This window comes from Gossypium hirsutum, chromosome A01 (assembly GCF_007990345.1).
Source record: "Gossypium hirsutum isolate 1008001.06 chromosome A01, Gossypium_hirsutum_v2.1, whole genome shotgun sequence".
In the NCBI taxonomy this organism is placed as follows: Eukaryota; Viridiplantae; Streptophyta; class Magnoliopsida; order Malvales; family Malvaceae; genus Gossypium; species Gossypium hirsutum.
The window spans coordinates 115825538-115849288 of record NC_053424.1 but is presented as its reverse complement, the minus strand read 5'-3'; the positions used below and the strand labels follow the sequence as shown (position 1 = coordinate 115849288).

General features: G+C 27.3%; 1 protein-coding gene across 1 annotated transcript; it reads left to right on the top strand.

The window, feature by feature from the left end:
• Nucleotides 1-6202: 6202 nt before the first annotated feature.
• On the top strand, nucleotides 6203-8604 carry LOC107925557 (transcription repressor OFP15). The gene is made up of 2 exons (XM_016856277.2): nucleotides 6203-7011; nucleotides 7778-8604. The coding sequence occupies exons 1-2, from the start codon at nucleotides 6255-6257 to the stop codon at nucleotides 7813-7815; spliced, it is 795 nt and encodes a 264-aa protein (XP_016711766.2). The 5' UTR covers nucleotides 6203-6254; the 3' UTR covers nucleotides 7816-8604.
• Nucleotides 8605-23751: the final 15147 nt, after the last annotated feature.

Below are 23751 nucleotides of genomic sequence, written 5' to 3'. Positions count from 1 at the left end.
AGATTTAAGCATATTGATGAGAATGACATCTCTCACTTCCCAATTTGTATTTGGTTCTAGATTTTTAGCTAGTTTAGGCAGTTCTTTGCTGTTTTAATTTTAACTAGTTTGGGCTTAGTCTTCTTATTTTCTTTTTCTTTTTTTAATTCATGGGTAAATAAGAAGTGTTGAGTCAATGAGATCAAGTATTTTCGTAAAATAATTATTCTCAAATCATTCGAGGTAAATTTGATAGACTCATGAGTAATTCTATTTAACAAGTTGTTAAATATTTTTAAATTATATTAAAAATAAAATTTATATTTTTAATAATAATTAAGGTAGGTGTGTGTGTTTGTGAAATTTCAAGTAATGGAGTAAAAAAAATTTTAACTTCAGATTTTTTATGGATGGGTTCTAGGAAATGGAATGGACCACATATATAAAGATTATGGTCCCCTTTATTAATTATGCATGTTTATAAGTTCTACGCTGTTGGAAGTTTTTAACTTATTAAAGATGTATATTCTGCTATTATTTTGTGTTTGAATTTCTCTTGACTGATTAAATTTATTTAAATTATGAAAAATTAAGATTTTTTTTCTGAAAGAAGAAATTTAAAATTTTAAGATGGTAGAATAATTAAAGTTTGATCAATTTTTTAAATAGATCGAATTAATTAAAATATTTGCTGAAAATAAAAAATAGTCAACAACATGAAGAAGTAATGGTTAAGCCTTTTGTTGGCACCTCAAATATTAAGATTCAAATCTTGTTCGTCTCATCCTTTTTCCTTAATTTGTAATATGTACCAAAGAAAAATGAAAAAGTGTTGATACCCAAGGGAATAGGTAGTGAAGATAAGTGCCTTACTTTGTTTAAGACAGCGTAAAGAACCATTCACTAAGTAGCCTAAATAGGAGACTAAGAGTTAAAACTGGTGTAGAGGTAGAGATTGTAGGAGTATGGGTTGCTTGCCTCTAGCTTGAGGCCTTGAGCCTTATATACATATGGTTTCCCATCCCGTGGAGCAACGTGTTGTGTCGTTATTGGTGAGTTAGGGACAAGAGTTCAAGTAATTTACTACTATTGTTTTAGGTAAAGTGATGTTATGATATGGCTTGAGTTACTTCAAATGGGATATAGTAGTTGTAGTTAATGGGTGAGTTTGATTATCAAGACTAAAATATTTTTTCAAAAGATTTGTATGTACAGTTTTTATGAGAGATTCGCACATACTAGACATGAAGTTAACAACCTCAAACCATCCGAGTGGATGTAACAAAAATAAGAAATAAAATTTCGATTGATTCAATTACAAAAAAATATTTTATCATCTCATAAATATGAAATATATTACAAGGACATACAACTTCCAATATTAACTAATAAAAACCAACAACGTTAGAAGGTGAATTTACTCTACTCTAATTTAAATTGAACTTTGTACTTCAAATATGATAATTTAAATTTAAGCGGATTAGATTTGAATTATAATTCAATATAAAATTTTATGTTTAAAAATATTAATATAAGTTGATTGAGACTTGGCTTAATTAATATCAATATTATTGTTAGCTTAATTAGTTTGATAGCTCAAATATATCTTATTCTCTTATTTACAAGTTGGATTGGAGATAAATTTTTTTATCTGAATTTTAATTAATTGAATCAAATTCATGAAAACACCACATATATGGTATAATTTTTTTTTTGAATTTAGGGTTTTCAAAATTTATGATTTTCCTCTTTTCAACATTCCAACAAGATATCTTTATATAAACTAATAGTAATTATATATAACTAATAACTTAAGTCTTGTGTATATATATATATATTCAATCAAATGGAAGAAGAAACAAATAAAAATGGTTGTGTCAGCCTGAGGTCCCAATTTCTTGTCTGGATAGCACGTGAAGAGAGTCACAATTGCACATGATTTTCATCCCCATTTGCCAACCACCAAGAACAATCCATATATATTTTTATATATAAAGAATACATATAAATTTGTCCACTAGGATGTTTTAAGATTTCATATTCGAGTTTTATTAAATATAAATTCTTTTATATATTTTTCGATTTAAGTCTCATAATATATAAATTATATTTAAATATAGACTTAATAATAAATTTGGTCATTAACATTTATATGTTTTGTCAAAACGATCTTACTTGTATTTTTGAGTCTTTTTTAGTTATCAACTTTTATTCTTTTTTTTCAATTTGTTTTTTTTAACAAATTTAATGAATAAATTCAAGGTTTCAATTTTTCTTTTCTTTAAAAAAATTTTTCAATCTTTCATACATTTATTTATTGAGAAGTTTTTCTAGTTAATTTTTTTAAAATAATTACATTTATTTTCTTTAAATTAAGAATTTATTTTTTTAATTTAATGTATTATTATTTATTTTATTATTTTGTACACATAATTATCTTATTAAATTATTTAAATAATAAATTATATCTCATTAAAAATATTTCACATATAATATTTCACATCATCCCTATTAATTTTTTTAACAGTATTTCACATCAAAAGGGAAATATTATGCAACCGAAAGCATTAAAAGAAAAATGAACAATCACAATCATAACCATATAAATGTATCACTTCATATCATGAAACACTTTTAAGTAAATACCTCAAATAAAGAATAGCTTTGACCTAAGCTGAAGTTGGGTGTTTATATTAGTATAACGTCTATATATCTCAAATATATATCGACTAGTTTCAGGTGTATAAATTAGTAAATGACATTATTTGACAGCCTATGTCACAGCCATGCATTAATTCTCTTAACAATTTGAATAGAAGAAGAAGAAGAAGAATAAAAAATTGACCGTTTGCTATCCAACTTTTCAAATGCTAAAAACTCTCATGTTTTATTTTCAAATTCCAGTTAATAAATATTTAATCATGCCTATGCAATATCAATTGTGAAGCTCGTATTATCCAGTCAACAATATCTTGATATTGTTAGTAACCACAAAGTTTCTTCACCCTAAATATTTTGATTCAAGATTCAAAATGCGTAATTATATGTATAGGTCTTCGAATCTCATTATGTGTAGTTGTTATGTCTGGGTAAAGGTGAGCATTCGATCGAATCGAGTCTCGGTGGATTATTTGAATATTACAATTTCTCGGTATATTTTAATTATATTTTTTTAGATAGTTAAGAACACTTTACGTGGAAGAATCAAACTAAGCAGGAATCGAATTTAGACTTTTAATATAATCAAAGTTCTTTTAAATAAAAGATTTAATCTTTAAAGGAGTTTGATATTGAATGGATCTTTATCGATATTCTAATTAATTATTGGAGTTTGATATTGAATGGAGCCTTACTAGTATTTTAATTATTGAAGGCCTTTTTAAATGGTTATTTAGAGGAATTAGTATTTGTAATTGATTGTAATTCAACAAGTCTCTAGCAATCTCCCAGGATGGATAAAGACAAATTTGGGTAATTCCGGAGGGACGATGACAGATGCGATCCCTTGGTCTACTCTTTTCGATTTTCTTGTATGGTGTATATGAAAGAACATAAATCTCTTTATGTTTCCAGGATTATCCTAGAATTTCATGGAAACTATTAAAGTATATCTAAGTTGGACTAAGGAGTATAGCATAGCACAAAGGTTGATCCCAACAGGGAGAAGCTCAGTAGTGTCTGAAGTTATTTTAAGAAGAGACTAAAATAATACAGTAGCAGAATATTAAGTTTAGGTAATTTACTTAGTTAATTTTTTTACACCAAAAAAACAAGCATATTTTGTATTTATATTCAACGGCTTGTTTAGGTTAGCAGTACAAATTAGAGAGCACATTATTTGTTAAATGAGGAATTGTCTTTTGAGTGCAAAATTTTTGTAGGTAAATTGAATTGAGTTAATTAATTCACATCTAAACTTTTAGGGGGAAAACGATCTAGTTTAGAGTATAGAAATAAGATTGTAATTTAATGAGTGAGTTGAACTTAAGTTATAACTTATACTTATAGATAGTGGATTATTCTCTTAATTAGGCCCCTCAAACCTAGGAAATTTTTGAATTGCATAAACATTTTCTGGTGCCCATCTTTATTTTCTCACTAGTAATTACTTGGTCTAGTTGCAATTGAACGAACAAATATCTGGAAAAAATCAATAAACTTTCAATTAGTATTAAAGCTAGACACTTGACACATGATCAAATATTTAGGAGTAAATTACTTTAATAGTCACTCAACTATTGACGAGTTTCATTTTTTATCACTTAATTATAAAAAATTATAAAATGATAACTAACGTTTTCAATTGTTTTTGTTTTGTCCATTTACTTTAATTAGGTAACAAAAAGATGATATATAGTTTTTAAATTGGCATAATAACAAATTTAGCCCTTAATGTTTACACACGATGTCAATTGATTTTGATTCTAAAAATACTAGTTCTCAATATTTACACATTGTGTCAGTTTGTTTCTATTTTAAAAAAAATCAAAAATATATATAAATTCCAAATATAATAAAGTTTTTCAAGTAAATCTTACAAATTTTAAAAATCTTAATAAAATTAAAAAGTACATAAAATTTTAAAATTTAATAAAACAAGTCATTAAACCAACTAAAACCCACAAAAAATCTCTACTTTACCATCCTTCCTCAGTTTCCATGGTAAAGCTTCTCCATTGCTCTTCGTTTTTCTTAAGAGTAATTCCTTTAACTCTCCCATTAAATATTTTTTTCTTTTAATTATAATTTTTTTCCCCTTTCATTTATGATAGGAGGAGCCACAATCACTGTAGCATCAGTTGCAGGAGGAACAATCACAGTCAGTACCTTAACAGGATTGCTTGAAGTTCCAAATTTTGCAAAAGTGACCAAATTTACATAATATTTAAAAAGTGAAGATTAACTTTTTTTTAATTAAGGTCAAATTCACTTCATATGTAAATATTAATAGTTAAATTTATTATCATAAAATATTTAAAAAATTATCAAATGTTAATTTAACCCTAAAAATATGATTTTCCTATTTAATTTAATAATTATCAAATGTTAATTTATAAAAGGGCGTTATAACAAAAAAATTATTATAATAAATCATTTGTTTTATTTTCTATCATTTAATTGACCAATGATTCAATATTTGGCTTTATACTTTCATTTTTCTACCCTTAAAAAATATACAATAATGTGTAATTTGACATAATTAATATATTTTTTTATAATTTTTATTTTTAATTTAATCGTACACATTTAAAAATTAAATTTATTTAATTTATATTTAATAAATATAATTATTTGTGCAAAAAAAATACTCACTAAAAATTCATATATAGTTTTAAAATAAAAAATATTTAGTACACTATTAGTGAAATTTAAAAATTCCGCAAGCAAAGTTGGGTTAATGACAAGTGTATATAAGGTATAGTAAAAAAATTGAAAAAAATATATAAATGAAACACATTGCAAATTTATAACTTTGCTTGAGGAATTAAAAAAGCGCATTGTCAAGATATTAAATACTCACCCTTTTAAAATATATCATTTTACTTCTTCAATAGAAAACTAAATCAGTTCAAGAGTTGGGCTATTAATTTAAGCTTAAAGGCTCGCCTAAATTTTAAAAGGGTTTGTGAAAGAAGATGTCTGGAAAATAAGTTTGGACAAAAAAATTTAGTCTTATTTAAAATAATGGTCAGGCTTAAATATTAAAGGCTTGAGCCCGGTCTAACCTTTTTTTAAATTTATAATGTATTATATTCTGCTATTATATATCATATAATTTAGAATACATAAAAATTAAATTTATAATAATATCTCATTATAGATTCCTATTATGATTTATAACTGTTTCTAACTTTTAAATAAGAAAAAAAAGTGATTTAATACACTCGAATTCATGTTTTATTATACTAACAATAATATCAATATTAATCAAATTAATAGTAAGTATGGACACTAACTTCTTGAATTTTTAGCAAACCAAACGCTATACATATATTGAAGGAATACTAAGCTCTCATTTATTAATGTAACGTTGGTCTACCTATAATTCAAGTTCCCTCAAGACACTACTTGATTCACCACTCTTTCAAAATCTTCCCTCCCCCACTCAGTCTGACTCACCCATTAATGCCCACATAATAAAATACAATTCACTTTAATTATTTATTTCCAAACTCCCCAATGTTTTAAACATTTCAAAAAACACCCCCGTTCGTTTTTTTGCTATTTATCATAAATCTCTCTCTACAACAACAAACCAAAGCACAACAACAAACATGGGGAAGAAAATCAAGTTCCCTTTTCTCTCCAATGCCAAGAACAACATCGTACGACAACCTAAATCCTCTTGGCAATGGCCTTCTTGTCACCAACCACGAACCCTCTCTTTTAGAACGGATAACAACACCACCCTTTTCAAGACCATCAACTCAGCTTACTTAGATGCCATTATCATAGCCGATGAAAATGAAACACCCCCATCCGACGACTGTTTAGAGACTGTCATCCGTGGTTTAAGGTCTGATAGGCTGTTCTTCAAGCCTGGTGAAACGAGTTCAATCATGGAAGAAGCAACAAAACCAAGTGAAGAAGATGACGAAGAAGAAGAAGATGGGTTGCCTTTTAAAGAAAGTGTGGTCTTATCAATGGAGTCACGAGATCCATACGTTGATTTCAGGGAATCCATGGAAGAAATGGTTGAAGCTCAAGGGTTAAATGATTGGGAAGAGCTTGAACAACTCTTGTGTTGGTATTTAAAAGCTAATGGGAAATGTAACCATGGGTTCATCATTGGTGCTTTCATTGATTTACTTGTGGGAAAACTCACCATTGTTTCTTCTAACCCAAAATCTGATAATTGTTCTCCTTCTTCTCCATTATCTTTTTACACTTCTTCTTCATCTTCTTCATCTTCGTCTTCCTCTGAAGATTGTTCTTCGGCAACGATTAATGAAGCTGTGAAAGAGATTGATGATAATAGCTGTCATTGTTTATTCGAAGCTGACAACAAAAAAGAGATGATTATTATTGAAGGTAATGAAGAGGATGATGCTTCTTCTTTATTAGATGTTTGTGATTCTTCCTATTGAAACATTGTGTATATGACCAATTTTTCAGAATATGCATGATAGTTTGATGATTTCTTTTTTCTCATTTCTTGTTATTTCCCCTCACTTTCTGTGTTGCCAAACAGGACTCTGAGTCCAATGTTCTATGACAAATGCACATCTCAACATGCTATACTATTTCTTCTGCAGTTAATGAAAATAAACCTTTTTTTTTGGTTCAAGAAAATAACACTTTTATACTCTAGGGAATTTTCCATGTATTTTCAAATCTTGCTTCTTCTTTTTTCAACAAAATAATAATAAAGAAGAAAATTTAGAAAATAAATAGTAAAATTTATTTTTTTTGTACGAATGGTAAATATTATTCAATCTTGACATAAGACAAATTTTATATTATAAAAGTTAGCATTTGATTTTTTTTAACCCCAATAAAAAAACCTACCCCACTAATAATAACAATACCTTCAAAATTCATTTTATGTACTTTTATAATTATAAGTTATTAATTTGAAAATAATTTCCATTTAAATGAAATTTTTTAAATTCATTCAACAAATAAATTTTTTTATCTTTTTTAAAAAAGATTGTATGAAATAATGATATATCTTTTTTTTAATAATTTTATGTTATATAAGTATTTTCATTTTAGAAAAAAATTAAATAAAAATGAAAATTTTTAAATTTAAAATGAAATTACTAATGGAACGTGAAATTATGATGATGGAGACTAGGTATCATGCAAAAACAAATCAGGAACGAACACGTGTAGGAGGTATGATTGAGAAATATCTACCATTGGATATAATTAACCTGGCAGCACCTCATTGTGGCCCGAAAGAAATCAGAGTCGTTTATTTTCGAATTGGAGAGTCGTTATCATCTGATTCCAGCCAGGATTTTGGCATTGTCCTACTCTCGTATCCCTTTGCTGCTGCACCATCATCTTTCTTAACACCTAAAAACAAGACATTTTTTTTATCATTTTCAATTTTCAATTTTTAATTAATTAATTATTAGTCCGAATATATTTCAATTATGTTAAATCAATTGAAGTAATTTAATTTTGAAATTTAGATTCTAATATTTAAATCGAATGATCAAGATTTAATTACTGCTAATTAATAAAAGTATTAAAAAAGGAACATTTTTTAAAAACTTGAGGCAGGGGTTTAGGTACTATTAAAAAAAATTTGTAACATTAAATGCGAAAAAAATTTCTAAAAAAATTAAAACAATAATTCAAAACTTTGAATGGAAATAGATTGGGGGTTGAAATCTGAATCAAAATGAGCACAAGTTGTGAGAAAAAACAAGAAATGCAGAGTGGGCGGGAAGAAGAATGTTGTTGGCTGCTTGTCATGGAAAGAGGAAACGAGTGGTACCTAAACAACAAACCAACTCTTATTTATTTATTGTTACTAATGTAGTAGAATGTGAATTCGAATGCGTAGAAATGTATTATTCTTTTATTTATGAGTTGAGAAAGACTATTGATAGTTCTAAATATTGTATCAAAAAGATTCCTTATAATAAAAATCGATTTCTGAAAGTGCCAGTCAATATGCATTTCTTTTGTTTCAGTCCTTGCTCACTATGAAACAACATCAAGGTTGATAAAAGATGGAGAAGCATGAATCTCATATCTGGTCCAATTAGAAGGACTAAAATATAAATTTACAATATAAATAGAGAATTCAACACTTTGAAGGACCGACTTTAAAGTCGACACCTCCAAGTAAAGACTTCCATTTCTTGAAACACCAATTTTGAAATCGTGTCACGATATCCATTCCAACTAATTTACTAATTAATTGACAAAGTCTATTATATTGCTTTTTTATTTTTCAACTCATATATATATGGAAGGAAAAAGGCAAATTTTTGGAGGTTTAATATTTTTATTTAATAAATCCATACATCGGATTTCATTCCAGCCTTTCAAAGTGATATTGTTTTTGATAATCCCAAAGTCTTGAGCAATTAATTACCAATTAAAATAATTAAATAACACATTTTAATATTCGTATAAAAACAAATAGCAAATTAACCTAATCGTCAACGTTCATTTTTCAAGAATTTTGGCTTCAATTGGCTAAAATTATCGATTGCCGAAGCTTCAAAACCCTGCACCATCCTCTCTCATTTATTTATTTTTCTAACCAAAGAAATTGATTCTCGCACTTAGCGAGGGAAAATAATGATTAATTAATGGTGTAGGAAAAAGATTAAAAAAAAATCCGCTAATAGTTATCTAATGCATTAATTACAGATTCTTTAATTAAATTATAATTTTATTACTTTTTATGAAACTTAGATTTTAATTTTAATTTTCTTTATAGGCGGGATAATTGGATTAATTTATGCATTGATAGTGCAGTGCAAACTGTGTCTGGAACTACGGTAGTTGGAGAAGTCTTAAGGTATGGAAATGGAGATTAGATTATGAGTTACAACATATTTTTGGACAAATGTTCAATCTTTGATACTGAATTGTGGGTATTCTCAATGGACTGATCCTTATTTAAGATAAATTATTTAAGGGCGTAATGATTCAAACAAACAGTTTAGAGGTGGTGAGGTGGTCAAGGTTATTCATGATTCCTCCTTAACAGTTTCAAACTTGAGCCTTATTAGAAGAATTCATTAACTCTTAGTCAAGATTGATCATTAAGTCATATAACACGTCCCCAGGGAGTTGGACGAAATTGCAAATTGTATGGTTAAATTAGCTTTTGATACAGGTCAAAATCAAATAGTATTTGAAGAGATCCCAAAAGAAGTGTTAACAATTTTGTCTATTGTTAAAGTAAGTGTTAACCTTGCTAAAAAAATTTCTACGTAGTTAATTTATCTTAAATTGGTTTTCTTTTCATAAATATATATAATTTTAAGATTTTTGGTTTTGCATTAAAAATAATATTCTTATTGAATTTTTTTAAAAAAATTATTTCATTATTTGAATTTTCTTTTACATAAACAATACAATTGTAGTTTGGATTTCCCAATTTTTTTTTAAAAAAATGTTACTAATGAAATGAAATTATTTGATTGATTAATAGAATATTTGAATAAATTAAATACAAACTGATACAAAATTTGATGCAAAGGTCCCGTGTTTTGCTCTCTCGGTATTTAAAATCGAAGCTGCTGTTGGAATCACAATTCTAGAGATGAACTCATTTTTCAAGAGGAATCTATGTTAATTAATTAATTAATTGAGTTATCTTCATTACGTTTTATATTTTCATCTATTTAATAAACGTAGATAATGGCGATAGAATAATTACAAAATAATAAAAATAAAATAAAAATATATAAATTTTACGTGGAAAAACTGGTTGAAAAATCTTATTCTAATCAAAGTTAAATAGAAGAAGAATAATTTTATACGAATTTAACTTATTTTGCCACTATATTTATTTCTTCAACAAGTTACGGGACTCAGATCACACAAACTCTAACACTTTTTCATAATCACTTTTTATAATTACAACTAGAAATATAACTATAAACATAAACAAGGATAGAGATTCACTTATATCGATATAAAATTAAAATAGTTTTACATCTTTTTATATTTCTTTCTACGACTAATATTTTAATGATTTCACTGTTAGATGTATTGATGTAATTTTGTAACTAATCTGATATCTTCATCGCATCGATCTGAAGTACTCTTCTCTATACATATTGATATTTATTGATTATTGAATTTTTTTTACCTAAAACAAATAGTTAGAAAATTTTAATTTATATTAAATTTGACATTTATAAATTCAAGAGTTCGATTGTTAAAATATTAATAATAAAAATATATACAAAAATGGTGTAAAATTAGTTATAATTAGAATCAAATTATTAAAATGAAGGAATAAATTAAAAATCAATATATATTTTGACTTGCTAGTACTTTGTAATATTAATAATATTACATTGTTGAAAAATACATATAAATTTTTTTACAACTTAAGTAATTGAGTCAAATGCTAGATAGGTACGAGGGTTTATCTTTTGGATTTATATCTTCAACTAGTCCACTAAACTAGCACTTCATTAGCCACCTTTCACATTCATTTATATTAACACAGGCCATCAAATAAATAATTATATATTTTAATTCACTGGAAGTAGGAAACATATTACATAGATTACATAAAATAAGTAAAATTATGAACGCTTATAAAATCAAACTGGTTTTATTAGTGGATTTTTTAAAAAGAAGATACAATTACAATTAGTACCCATTAATACCAATTACATTTAATAGTCCAAAAAAACCTTCAAACAAAATTTAACCATTACAATAAGCTAATAATCAAAATAATTTAAAAACAACTCACACATGTGCAACTTGAACTTAAAAGTTCTTAGGGCATTGCTGTTGAACCATGGTAGTTACTAGGGGTGTTCAATCGGTTAACCGACCCAAAATAACCGACCCTTCAAAATTTTAAACCGTTAACCGAACCGAAATTTTTTCAAAAAAATTAACCGAACCGAAATTTTTTCGGTTAATTCGGTCGGTTAACCGAATTAACCGAAAAATATATATTTTTTATTTTTAGTTAAAATAAGTATAAAATTAACCGAATTAACCGAATTATTTTTATAAAATTATATTTTTTATATTTTTATTTTTATTTTTATTTATTACATTATTTGTAATTTTTATGATTAGGATGGGTTGGGTACTTGGGTTAATATATATTAGATTGGGTATTTGGGTTTATGTTGAATTGAGTTTGAATAAATAGTGGATTATTTATATATTATAAATTTATTTATTAATATTTTCGGTTAACCGAAAATATTCGGTTAACTGACCGGTTTCTAACCGAATTAACCGTTAACCAAAAACTTAAAAAATTATTAACCGACCCCGACCGAATTAATTCGGTTAACCGACCAATTAACCGAATTCGGTCGGTTAACTGAATTTTTTCGGTTTTACCCGAATTTTGCACATCCCTAATAGTTACAATCTGGCCATTAAGGCATTGGCTTAACACCAAGTAGGAAGCTTAAGAATTTTAAAGTCTCAAGTGACGTGATTCTTTTAATATTTATTTTGTTTCAAATAGAAATGTATTATGGTTATTTTCTTGATTGTTCATTATAATTATTGAATTTAATTGTAGCTATTTTATTTTGTTAATGGAATCTTAGCTTAGTTGGTATTGGTATTGTTACAAGGATAGGAAGACGTGAATTTGAGCGTGCTGAAGCGCATTTATCCTCTTATTTAAGGGTTAGGATGGGTTATGAGTAGTTCTAAATATTGTATCAACTTAGAAATTTTCAGATATTTTCACAATTGAATTAGATTTTCAAAAAATATAAAAAATCGAACACAAATATTTTATGAGAAAAACCTCCTCCGAAGAGGATAAAAAAACCATGGGCAAAGATAGTTTCACTAAAACGGAAAAAATGAAAAGTACAAAAGATGGAGATAAAACTAAACCCCGAAACCCAAAATAAGAACCTTCAAAACGTAAACACAAATTTCTCTGAAAGATTGTAAAAGCTAATACTTAAATGTGTAATGAGTTATTTTTTGGGATGGAAAAGGGTCTATTAAAAGGCTAAATTCATAGGTCAAATAATATTAACTACATTAATAGGAGTTTAAGTGAGAAACTAAAAAACAAAGTTTAATTGAGAGAAGAAAAGCCGAAAAATGCGGGGCATAACTCTACAAATCTCCACATTAGTTCATATTTCCACAATACCTTCTTTGCTAAAGCTCGCCACCGGCTTATCTCGAACTATGCATGATATTAACTGAGTCGAACTTGTGCTCAGAAGCTGGAAGACTTCTAGTTTTCGACTTATGCATTGCCAAATCAAAACAGAGCCAAGTTTGATTTTCACGAACATAGTGCCATATTTGCAAAACCTGCATTCAAAAGAGAACCTCTCTTACATGAAACGGTCATACATTTTTCCCTCCTATGACCAAGTTGTCTTCGCTTTAAACGAGTCGACTTCATCTCCTTAATAGATGAGGGATGTCCAGTTTCACGAGTCACTATTAATCCTTCCAGAACATAAAGACAGCCAATCCTTTTACTCTTCATCAAAATGAGAGTTTCGCGGAATATCTTAATGCCACTAGACTCAATGTTAATTCTACAACCCTTCTAGTCCAAATTTCCCAAGTAAATGAAATTTTTCTTTCAATTAGGCACATGTCTGGCATTTGATAGTGTCCTAATTATCTTGTCGTGCATCCTGATTTGAACAGTACCAATACTGGTTACTTTATTGGGTGAACCATTCCCCATGCGCACAACTCCACCTTCAACTGAATTGTATGTGGGGAACTAGCCCTTGTTGGTACACATGTAGAAAGAACACTCCGAATCCAAGATCCATTCAGATGTAAGCTCGAAGCTTTCACTTGTTGACACCAACAAGAAATCACCACTCTTGTCATTGGCCAAATTATCACCAACTATATCTTTCTCGTTACTCTTAGCAATACTTTTATTTCGCAATTTGTAACAATTTGCCTTAACGTAACCTAACTTCTTACAATAGCAACATCTCTTGTCTCACTTCCTTGATGCTATCAAAAAATGACTTGAACAAAACTCATTGTTGAGTTTGTTTTTACTCAACAAATGACCCTTCACATTCTCAAACGAGAGATTATCTATGCCATAAATTAGAGTTTCCCTGAAAGACTTGTATGAAGAGGGTAAAGAGCACAATAATAGCATTGTCTGATCTTCATCGTCAATCTGAACCTCAACATTCTTTAAATCATTCAAAAGAGTAATAAATTGACTGATGTGATCTCTAAGGTACTCACCAGGGTTTTAAATAGCGGTCTGCTACCGCTATAGCGGCCGTTATACAGCGGTAGCAGCACCGTCTGAAACTGCTAACGCGATTAACCGCTATTATATTTTACAATAAGTTGTGTGAATTTTTTTAAAAATTCACGACCGCGATATCTGCAGTGACCGCAATAGCATTCGTTATGTCCGTAACCGCGATAAACGCAACGCGACCGAAAACGCGGCCGCGACCGCAATTTAAATCCCTGGTACTCACCTTCGTTCATACGGAACATGTACAATCATTGTTTCAACACTAATCGGTTAGCCAGAGACTTTGTGGCATAGAGGGTTTCTAACTTTTTCCATAGGGTGTATGTCGTTTCTCCATCAACACCTTCTGTAATAAATTATTCGTGAGACACAACTAAATTAAGGATAGAGCTTTTTTTTAATGTATGTCATTTTGATTGTTCTATATCTGTAAGCTTATTCTTTGTTAGGACATTCTCAAGATCACCCTGAATCAGAATTGTCATCATTCGAACTTGTCACAGATTGAAATTTGTGATGCCATCAAACTTATCAAATATCAAACATTGTTGTTGCCATCTCTATATGGGTTGATTGTGGAAATCAACTAGGCTCTAATACTACTTTGATGGGAATAAACTTGATTAAGCAATTAATAAGTAAAATAATGAAGAAATTGAAAAGATTGAACACAAATATCTTACGTGAAAAAACCCCTTCGAAAAGGATAAAAAACCACGAGCAAAGACAATTTCACTAAAACGGAAAAAACGAATAGTACAAAAGATGGAAATAAAACTAAACCCCAAAACCCGAAATAAAAACCCTCAAAACGTAAATATAAAATTCTCTCGAAGCTTGTAAAAGCTAATACCTAAATGTGTAATGAGTTATTTTTCTAAGATGGAAAAGTACCTATTTATAGTCTAAATTTGTAGGTCAACTAGTATTAAAATAACATATACTAATCAAAATTTAAGGGGGAAACTAAAAATAGAGTTTAACTGGGAGAAAAAAAGCCAAAAAATATAAGATATAACTCCACATGTAATACTATTTGTACTTATAATTATAACTTCTTTTCAAATTTATTCTGGTTTAGTCCATATATATGATGGTTATTAATCTTATAGTATAAATCATAAGTGTAATTATTCATGCTATATTAATTATAATTTTATAATTTATACATGTGATGATAACTCAAAAAAATCTATAAAGATCATGATTTATTTATATACACAAACATTTTTTTATAATTTTTATGTTCATATTTAGAATTTATAATTATCTCTCTTAAAAATATTATCTTTAAAATTTAATTTAATTTATTCTCTTAAAAATGTAATGTATCCACCACTATATCCCACACTTAACACTTAACTATACGTAAAGTAATTTTTATTAGTCATGATATGTCAACCTGTATATGTATAGGTTCATAAATGGAGGGTGATAGGACATGTGATGTGTCAAAAACCTGAATACGTATGCTAAAATGGAGCAGCAGCAAATAATTTCTGCTTCAGACAAACAAACTCAACCCTTATAATTAGAGGCATTTGTACTCTGCAGGCTTTTTCTTGTCGAAGGCTTTGGGGAAAAAAACAAACAGAAATTAAAATGTGTATTTCAAAAACCATGAAATTAAAGTATGGTCCAATGTATGGTAATTAGTGAGATAAAGACATATTAATGGCAACTCCATTTTCCAAGAAAAATCGATTTTCACTACGACCAAACAGTATCTTTCCATTCTTTTAATTCAATGTCTCGATTGTCAAAGTTATTTTCTCAAAAAAAAAAAAAGGATATATATAATCAAAGGGCTTTGGAGTTTGGATGCTATAACATAGCACGGCCCATCACATTATATAACTGGGTAAGCTATATCATCAAATACTTAATTATGAGTAGATTTTTATCATTTAACAAAAATAAATTATTCAAAAAAATTCATGTAAATTGTTAAAATTTTAAATTTGATGTTATATGACTTTTTCTATTTGTATTGCTTGTACCAATCGAAAGTTGTTTTTTCCCTTCTCTTCAACCGTTCAATATTTTTCCATGAAACAACTTTAGACATTACAAATCCGTGAACCAAAAATTCAAACAGCATTTTTCTTCAATCTTCAACACTGACTATCAGATTGATTGGATTTAAGGTATGTTCTACTTGTCGATGAGTATTGATCCATTGTATTGATCATCGAATCACCGCTTGGAGCTTACTAGTGGAATTTAAAAAAAGAACTTAACAGCCTAGTAATTTAAATAAAAAAATGTGAATAATTCAATGACTTAAATGAAAACTTTCGAATAGTTTAGTGACCAAATTATAATTTTTTTAGTTAAGTGACCAAAATGAAAACTTACTCATAATTTAGTGACTAATAATGTAGTTTACCCTATATAATATTTATCCATCCATTTAGTTAAAAGAAACTTTTAAGAAATATAGTTGAATTAAATGGGATAAAAGACAAAAAGAAACATTATACACTTTTTAAACTTTGATGAAGTAGGCCAACACCAAAAAGATCATAATTCATTACAAAAAGAGTATAGTATGTGAATGAAGAAAAATTATTAAGAAAAACCCAAATAACTTTTTTTTATACATTTAAAAAAACCATTATTTATGTGAAATGAGATTTAGGATAATATATTTTACTGTTCATAAAAATTAATTATTTTAAAATTCATGATTGGACTCTCAACTATATTAGTTTTAAAATTCAAAATTAATTTTTTTTTAAATTGTAATATACTTTATCATTATATGCAACTAGTTATCAGCTAATATAAGTGGTTGGAAAATTGATCCATATATAAATTTAGTATGTAACTAGGGTTTTATTGCTTTTTTGGATTTGGTGCGATAGTGACTTGAGAATGAGTACTTTGCTGTCCAATTTAATAACTTGCAGTTTCGTGAACAATCAAACCCCTCGCTGCTGCTGCTGCTCATTTGAATCCCATGCCATGCCTTGTTTCTTTCAATTTTGTAAAGTTTGTCTACTGTATAAAATACATGGGCCTTTTAAGACGATGGAGTCAGCCCAGGAATACTGTCAATTATTTTAGATTTCTCATGACTTTTTTAGGCCCATTATTTGTTTGTTCCAAATGAAACCCATTAATTTAAAGAGTTGTAGACATGCACCAAAAGGAGAAAAAAAAAGATTATAGTCTAAACAAAGGCCTAATTTCGTATTAACTAAAAATCTTCCTTTAATTTTTATTAAAATATTAGGTTTTTAAATTACAAGTATAATTATAATTATAATTCAAACAATATACATCCAAATCAATAATAATTAAAATCAAGCATTACAAACAATAATGTGTGATGGGATGTGGTGATGGTTTACTTCATCTCTTAATTATGTAGTCGGATGTTTAATTCTATTTATTTTTTTAAAAAATAAATAATTAAATTCTATGAAATAAAATTACAATTAATTCATAATTTTTGAAAAGTAATAACCTTTGCACTAGAGAATGTAATCTAATCTAATTACAAAATGCTTTAATTTGCCATGCATTGGTAGATAGTTGGAAGAGCTATCAATAAAGTGAGATAGAGTCCTCTTTGATCGATTAAGTGTACTATAAAATATATTATGTTTGAAATGGTTAAGGTATGACAATGAGGGACAAGGAATTAAAATTATGGAGTTCCCTAAGGAATTAATTTGATACGACTCTTGTGTGGCCACTTTTTCTTCTGTATTATCATAATCTCTTTTACCTTTTTAAGCTCCAAAATCTAGAAATCCCAGTATTACAATTCATTGGGCAAGCAATGCACTAAAGCTACTTTAACTTCATGTCCCAAACTTCATAATTGTCTGGTCTTTTGGCAACAATAAATTAATTGATTTCGTATGATCTCGTTTCTACACATGTAAACCCTTACCAACCAAATGTTATATGAGTCCACTAAATTAGAAAAATGCTAACAGTCAAAAGAAATTAAGGACTTATTTAGGTGTGCACAAATATAAGGGTTTATCTACATAAAATTAACAGAAGTTTAGAGACTTAATTTGTTAAATTTATTTTAGTCAATTATTAATATGTTAAACTTTATACAAATAAACATCACCTCAGACATTATTATGACATGAAAAATAATAAGAATAAATGAATTGTGAAGCCTAATCCTAATGTTAAACTTATCTCATAATATTTGGGATTATAAAGGAAACTATGTCTTCTTCCCCTATAGTTGAAGAATTTGATTAGAAAAACCGGAAGGTCTTTACTTGTTTGGTCCTTATCTTAGAGTTTCTTTAGTCAAAAGTTAAGGCAAATAGTGTTTTATCTAGCCAACCACAAAAGGCAATGACATGTTCCCCACTCAGAGAGAATAGCTAGATAAAGATGTCCATTATGTCTACTTCTAGCTAAGGAGGAAAGCAAAAACTGTATGCCCAAAAATAATAGATTTATCATTTAATTTTTTAAAATTTTATAAAATTATATGTTAATATAAAATTATATTTTAAAATTTCACTTTAATTTTAATAATATATGATTCATTTTTATCTTTTAAAAAAATTAGTTTCATCTTTATTTCTAATGTTGATAATTTTTTTAAGTAGAATTTATATATCATTGGTGAAATAAATCACTGTCAGTATATGCACTACAAGCAAGTAATGCTAGCTAATGGGCTAACATTGGGTTGATTTCATTTTAATTATAATAGGGATTCCTATATATTTGGGACAATCAAATAAATTGACATGCAATGATGCAGTTTTAAAATTGAATACAATATCTGGCTCATGATGAAGGTCACTTGTTGTTTCTACTAGCCCCAAAGATTATGAGATTGTGGTTTTGACAGACACTCGAAAACCACACCACATTTAAGTTTTTTCTAATTGATCAGACCAGCTCATTTGTGAAATAATTATGAGATACAGAGAAAAAAGGGGGGGGGGGGGAAACGGATAGAAGCAACCATCATTTTCATTGCACATTACATCTAAAGTACTGGTCTCTACTTGCAATTCAAGTCAACTATTTTGAGAAGTTTGTAATTTTCGAAATTAGAGTATTTATTGAGGATAGCAGCTTTTAATTTTGTTATTAAGAGTATTATTTAAAGAGGTAAATAATTGATCATGAAATGAGTTTTATTTTTATGAGCGAAGATTAAATTTTCGATTTCATAGTGGATGAGGTAAGTAACCACCACACCTCATGATTAAGAATTTTGTAATCTCGATTATTCTTAAATCTCAATGAATTTTTTTTTATTTTTTTGTTTTTCTTTAAGCAAACCTAATGGTTTCTAATGGTCAAAAATATATTCATTGGCACACTTAATATCTAAATTTAAGATTCACCATACGCAATTATATGCATAGGTCTTTGAATCTCGTTATGTGCAATGTGCAATGTTCATGTGTGAATTTTAGTCCAATTCATTGACTTTAATCTGTTAAAATCATTTTTGCATTACTTAATTAAAAATAATAATTCATTAATTTTATTTTTGTAGTTAACATCTTAACTAGTATCACTAAACAATTAACATTTCTTCGATAATTTTATCATTTCAAATTTCAAGTTAGGAAGTAGATATATATCATTAATAGTTATATATACTAGTGAAGTCCTTCCATAGAAATACACTACCATAAATTACTTTTATTTATTCTGGGAGAATATTAATGTGGTTTGAAAATGAATCATAATCAATGTACAATTTTCTCATATTTATTGTACTCCAGATTTGAAAATTTGAACAAATCTAATAATTGTTTTATAAGTAAATTTAATACTATGCTAGACCTTTTGAAAAAAGAAAATTTTGAGAATAAGAATAATAGTATCATACGATGTTAGTAACCCATCTACCAACATATTTAATAAACCCAATTTTCACTAGCTATATAAAAAATTTATTTAAATGAACATAATTTATAATATCCACAAGGAGAGGTCCCTTTTGTTTTACACATTGCAATAGCATAAGTAAGGGATTTTCCAAATTAATTATGAAATGTGACATCATCTTGTATCTTAATTATATGGTTAGAAGTTTGATTTTTATTCATGAGAATAATATGTTTTATAATCAATCATTCATTTCTTGAAATTAATTACACTGTTTATAATAAATACTCTAATTTCGAAAAATATTTTAAAATGAAGGGACGGATTCGATAAATTTTTGACTAACCTTTAAAGCGGACTACATTTTAATTATTTTTTAATTTCATCAGACAAACTACATTTATGAAATGGCAGAGAAAAAAAAAACAATCAAAAATTGTGGAATTTGCCACATGCTGCAATAATTATCACTGCACTCTCTAGTCCTCTACTCCATTCTCATTATATTTGTGATTAATTATTTGAGGAAGAAGCTTCGTTCAATAAAATTTTCAATTTTTGCTACAGCCATTTGATCTCATAGTTAAACTGAATGCGTGTGAATTCTTCACTAGACTTGATTAATGTAGCATATTATAAAGATACATAAATACCTTCAGCTGCTAAGAGAAATGACATAAATTTTCGTTAATTGAGATCCTTGGCAAATGATTTTATAAGTCTGAGTTGATTCAACTTGTATTACTATTTAGTAATACATTTTTTTATTTAAATTTAATTATAAATGTTAATGTGAAAAATAATTTTAGTGATAATATTTTAAATTGTCAAAAGGTTAGTCCAAGGTGAAAAAAATTAAACCACAATCCAATTTAAACAATTTAATAAGAAGGTGGGAAAAAAAACTTCGACAATTTTAATTTAAAGATGCTTACCAAAAAAAATTAATTTTATTAATTGATTGAAATTTAATTTGATTAATATCATTATTATTATAATAATTTAAAAAATAGAGGTTTTAAAGCATATTTCTCCTCCGATTTAAACATTAATGGAGAAGAAACACATTAATCATTTCTTGTCAAATAGCCCTTACTTGACGAAGAAGTTAGCCCTAGACTTAGCTCTAAGTGATTATGTTCCTAATGCTGATGAGATAAAATGTAAGATATAATTTTGCTCAATAGGGGTAGGCAGGGTGTCAGTCTAAAAAGTTAAAATATTTAATAAAATAATAACATTAAATTTTAACTTTCTTAAAGAATTATAATTTATTTTTCGCTTTTTTTTTCTTTAACTTTGCCTCTCCTCCTAGGTAAAAGATCTAATGTATACCATTAGACTTTGTAATTGGTATTGTGTTTCATAATGTATTTTACCATATCAATGTAAATATAAATATGGGGAAATTATTAAATTCATCTTACTTAATTTTAATATGAATAAATACTAATACTTTTCGGATTTAGATTTGTTCGAGTTTATGTTATTATTTTTGTTGAGAAAGTTTTTACTATTTGTTCTATGTCATTTTATAATGAAATTATTTCTATACATGGATCATTGATTTGAGCCATGAAAAGATTTTATTTGTGCTGAATTTGGTCTACTTGAATGTTGCATATTTAAAAAAACTAGAAGTATGGATCGATTAGGGTACTAAGACTCCTAACCAAATTACTTGAGGTGATTGGATAAATATAAAAGTCTTATTATCTCTTGAGAGAGTTTTGGAGCTATTAGAGTATTGATTTATAAAGACTTTTATATGATAAATACTTAGGATATTTAATGATTTTAAATAGGAGTTTAAGACCTATCAAAACACTATTGATTAACAACTTCAAGAGGCCTATAAATGGGCTATTTTGTGTCGCACATCAAAATGTGTTTTTTTGGTTATTTTATGACATTCTGTTAAGTATTCTTTGGAGAATTTATTAATTGTATTGTGAGGTATTTGAGTGAGTGATTGGTGACAACTGAGGCCAATATCGGAGCTGCAATTACTTCTTTGTGTAACGGTAGATTGAGCTTAAGCCAATAATTGATCCGGACGATTGTTGAATAAAATTATTTACTGGACAAGACTTTATAGACCTAGAATCGTTGTGTCTGAACTGTGTTAACAAAAACACAACATTTGATAGTATCGATTCTTTTTTGCTCTTATCTTTTTACGCTACCTATTTTCATTCTAATTATCGTTACAACAAAATGTTAAATAAAATTAACTTATCATATTTACAAGTTAATTATTTTTTCAATTCCTTTACCATGATATTCCAAAGAAAAAGTATAATTATCGAAAACAACAAAAGGAATAGAAGAAACTATTAAACTATGACCCAAAAAATTGTTAATGTTCATAAGTTGCCATATAAATGACTTCATTTTGTACTTAAATTTCAATTGAGTTAAATCCCTAAACAATTCTAGATGTATTTTCTATTAAAAAATATTAAGATAATATAAATTTAAATTTTAAAAATGATATTATTGAGAAAAGTAATCATAGAAATTAAAGATAATAGGTATTTTTCATTTTTTTTTGTAAAAAACCTCTCTAGTCCCTTTTAATTTTGAAATTGAGCAAATTGGTCTTTGTTAAAAAATTGGAGTAATTTAATCATTGTCAATTTTAAAATTGAGCAGTTAAGAACAATTAATCATGGTGGTAATAACTTTCGTTAATTGTACATAATTTTGATTGGTATGATAATAATATTAGCCCTCGATGTTTACAAATTTTATTAATTTGGTATTTATTGTAAAATATTTAACAAATTTAATTTCAATATTTATACATTTACACATACTGCAAACTACAATTGTTAAACTAAAACTAATTTGATAAAATGTGTAAATTATGATAGCTAAATTTGTTATTATACCAATTAAATTTATATAAAGTTAACAAAAACAATTATTATAATGTCATGATTAAATATTTTTAAATTATTTTTAAAATCAATAAAAATTAAATTATTTAGAGTTTTTTTAAAAACATCTATTAATTTAGTTAACATGGAAATTAAGAGAAATTAGGGAGACATTTTACCCATATATCATCACTTAGAAATGGTCAAAGGACACTCTTTGACCTAATTATTACTGTTCAAATCCCAATGCCTATCTTTTCCCACCCAAGATCAGAACACATTCGGATTCAACAATGCATTGGTTTTTTTTTTATATAGTTATACAATGAAAAAAGAGCACAAATAAAAAAAATGTATTTATTATATTATTATTGATCCGTTCTACGGCCACCCACAAACAAGGGACATATGAAGCCACCACCTAATCCATGGCTCTGCCAATCTCTTATCCAGTAAGCTAGTAGTTTCTTTTCATCTTTAAAACTTTCCCTCATAATTTTTTTCCAAAACAGGATGAATGCATGGTGACAAATGATCTATTCTCTATTGACCCACCACCAATCTTTTCTGTTTACTTAGCCAACTTTTAATCATTGATGTTAGTTTCTTTTGGAAATTAACATGTGAAATTGTATAGAGCATCTCCTCCTCTCACATCTCACTCATCCACCATGATTTCCTTCAACTAATTCACCATTATTTACCCATTCTTATCGTTTAACATATAAATAAAACTTAATAAGTTTGATTGTGTTTTATAACGATTAAGTATAATTATAATTGTTTGGATATATTTTATTTTTAGATATTAATTGTATCTATATGTATAAACTCTTTAATAAATTTATCTATTAAATAAATTTATGTATTAAACGATTTTTTTTTACTGATAAATGTTAGACACAATAATAAATCAAGCTACATTTCAACCAGGAAAACTTTAAATAGAAATAAGTGTAAGAATTTTACCACTTGCCATTTCCAAAGTTGAAAACATAATTAACTTCTACACTACCATATGCTTACAAATGACCCATATTGTAATAATATTTTGAGTCATTTAGACATTCTAATTTTACACTTCTTGAAAAGTTTTTTATTTAAAGAAATATATATTCTTTTCCTTTAATGCACACTCACACACAA

Excerpts from the sequence above, each read along its gene's own strand:
- LOC107925557 (XM_016856277.2), top strand. The coding sequence starts at position 6,255 with ATGGGGAAGAAAATCAAGTTCCCTTTTCTCTCCAATGCCAAGAACAAC. Across the intron at positions 7,012-7,777 it reads AGAGATGATTATTATTGAAG|GTATCATGCAAAAACAAATC; the intron begins GTAATGAAGAGG and ends GATGGAGACTAG.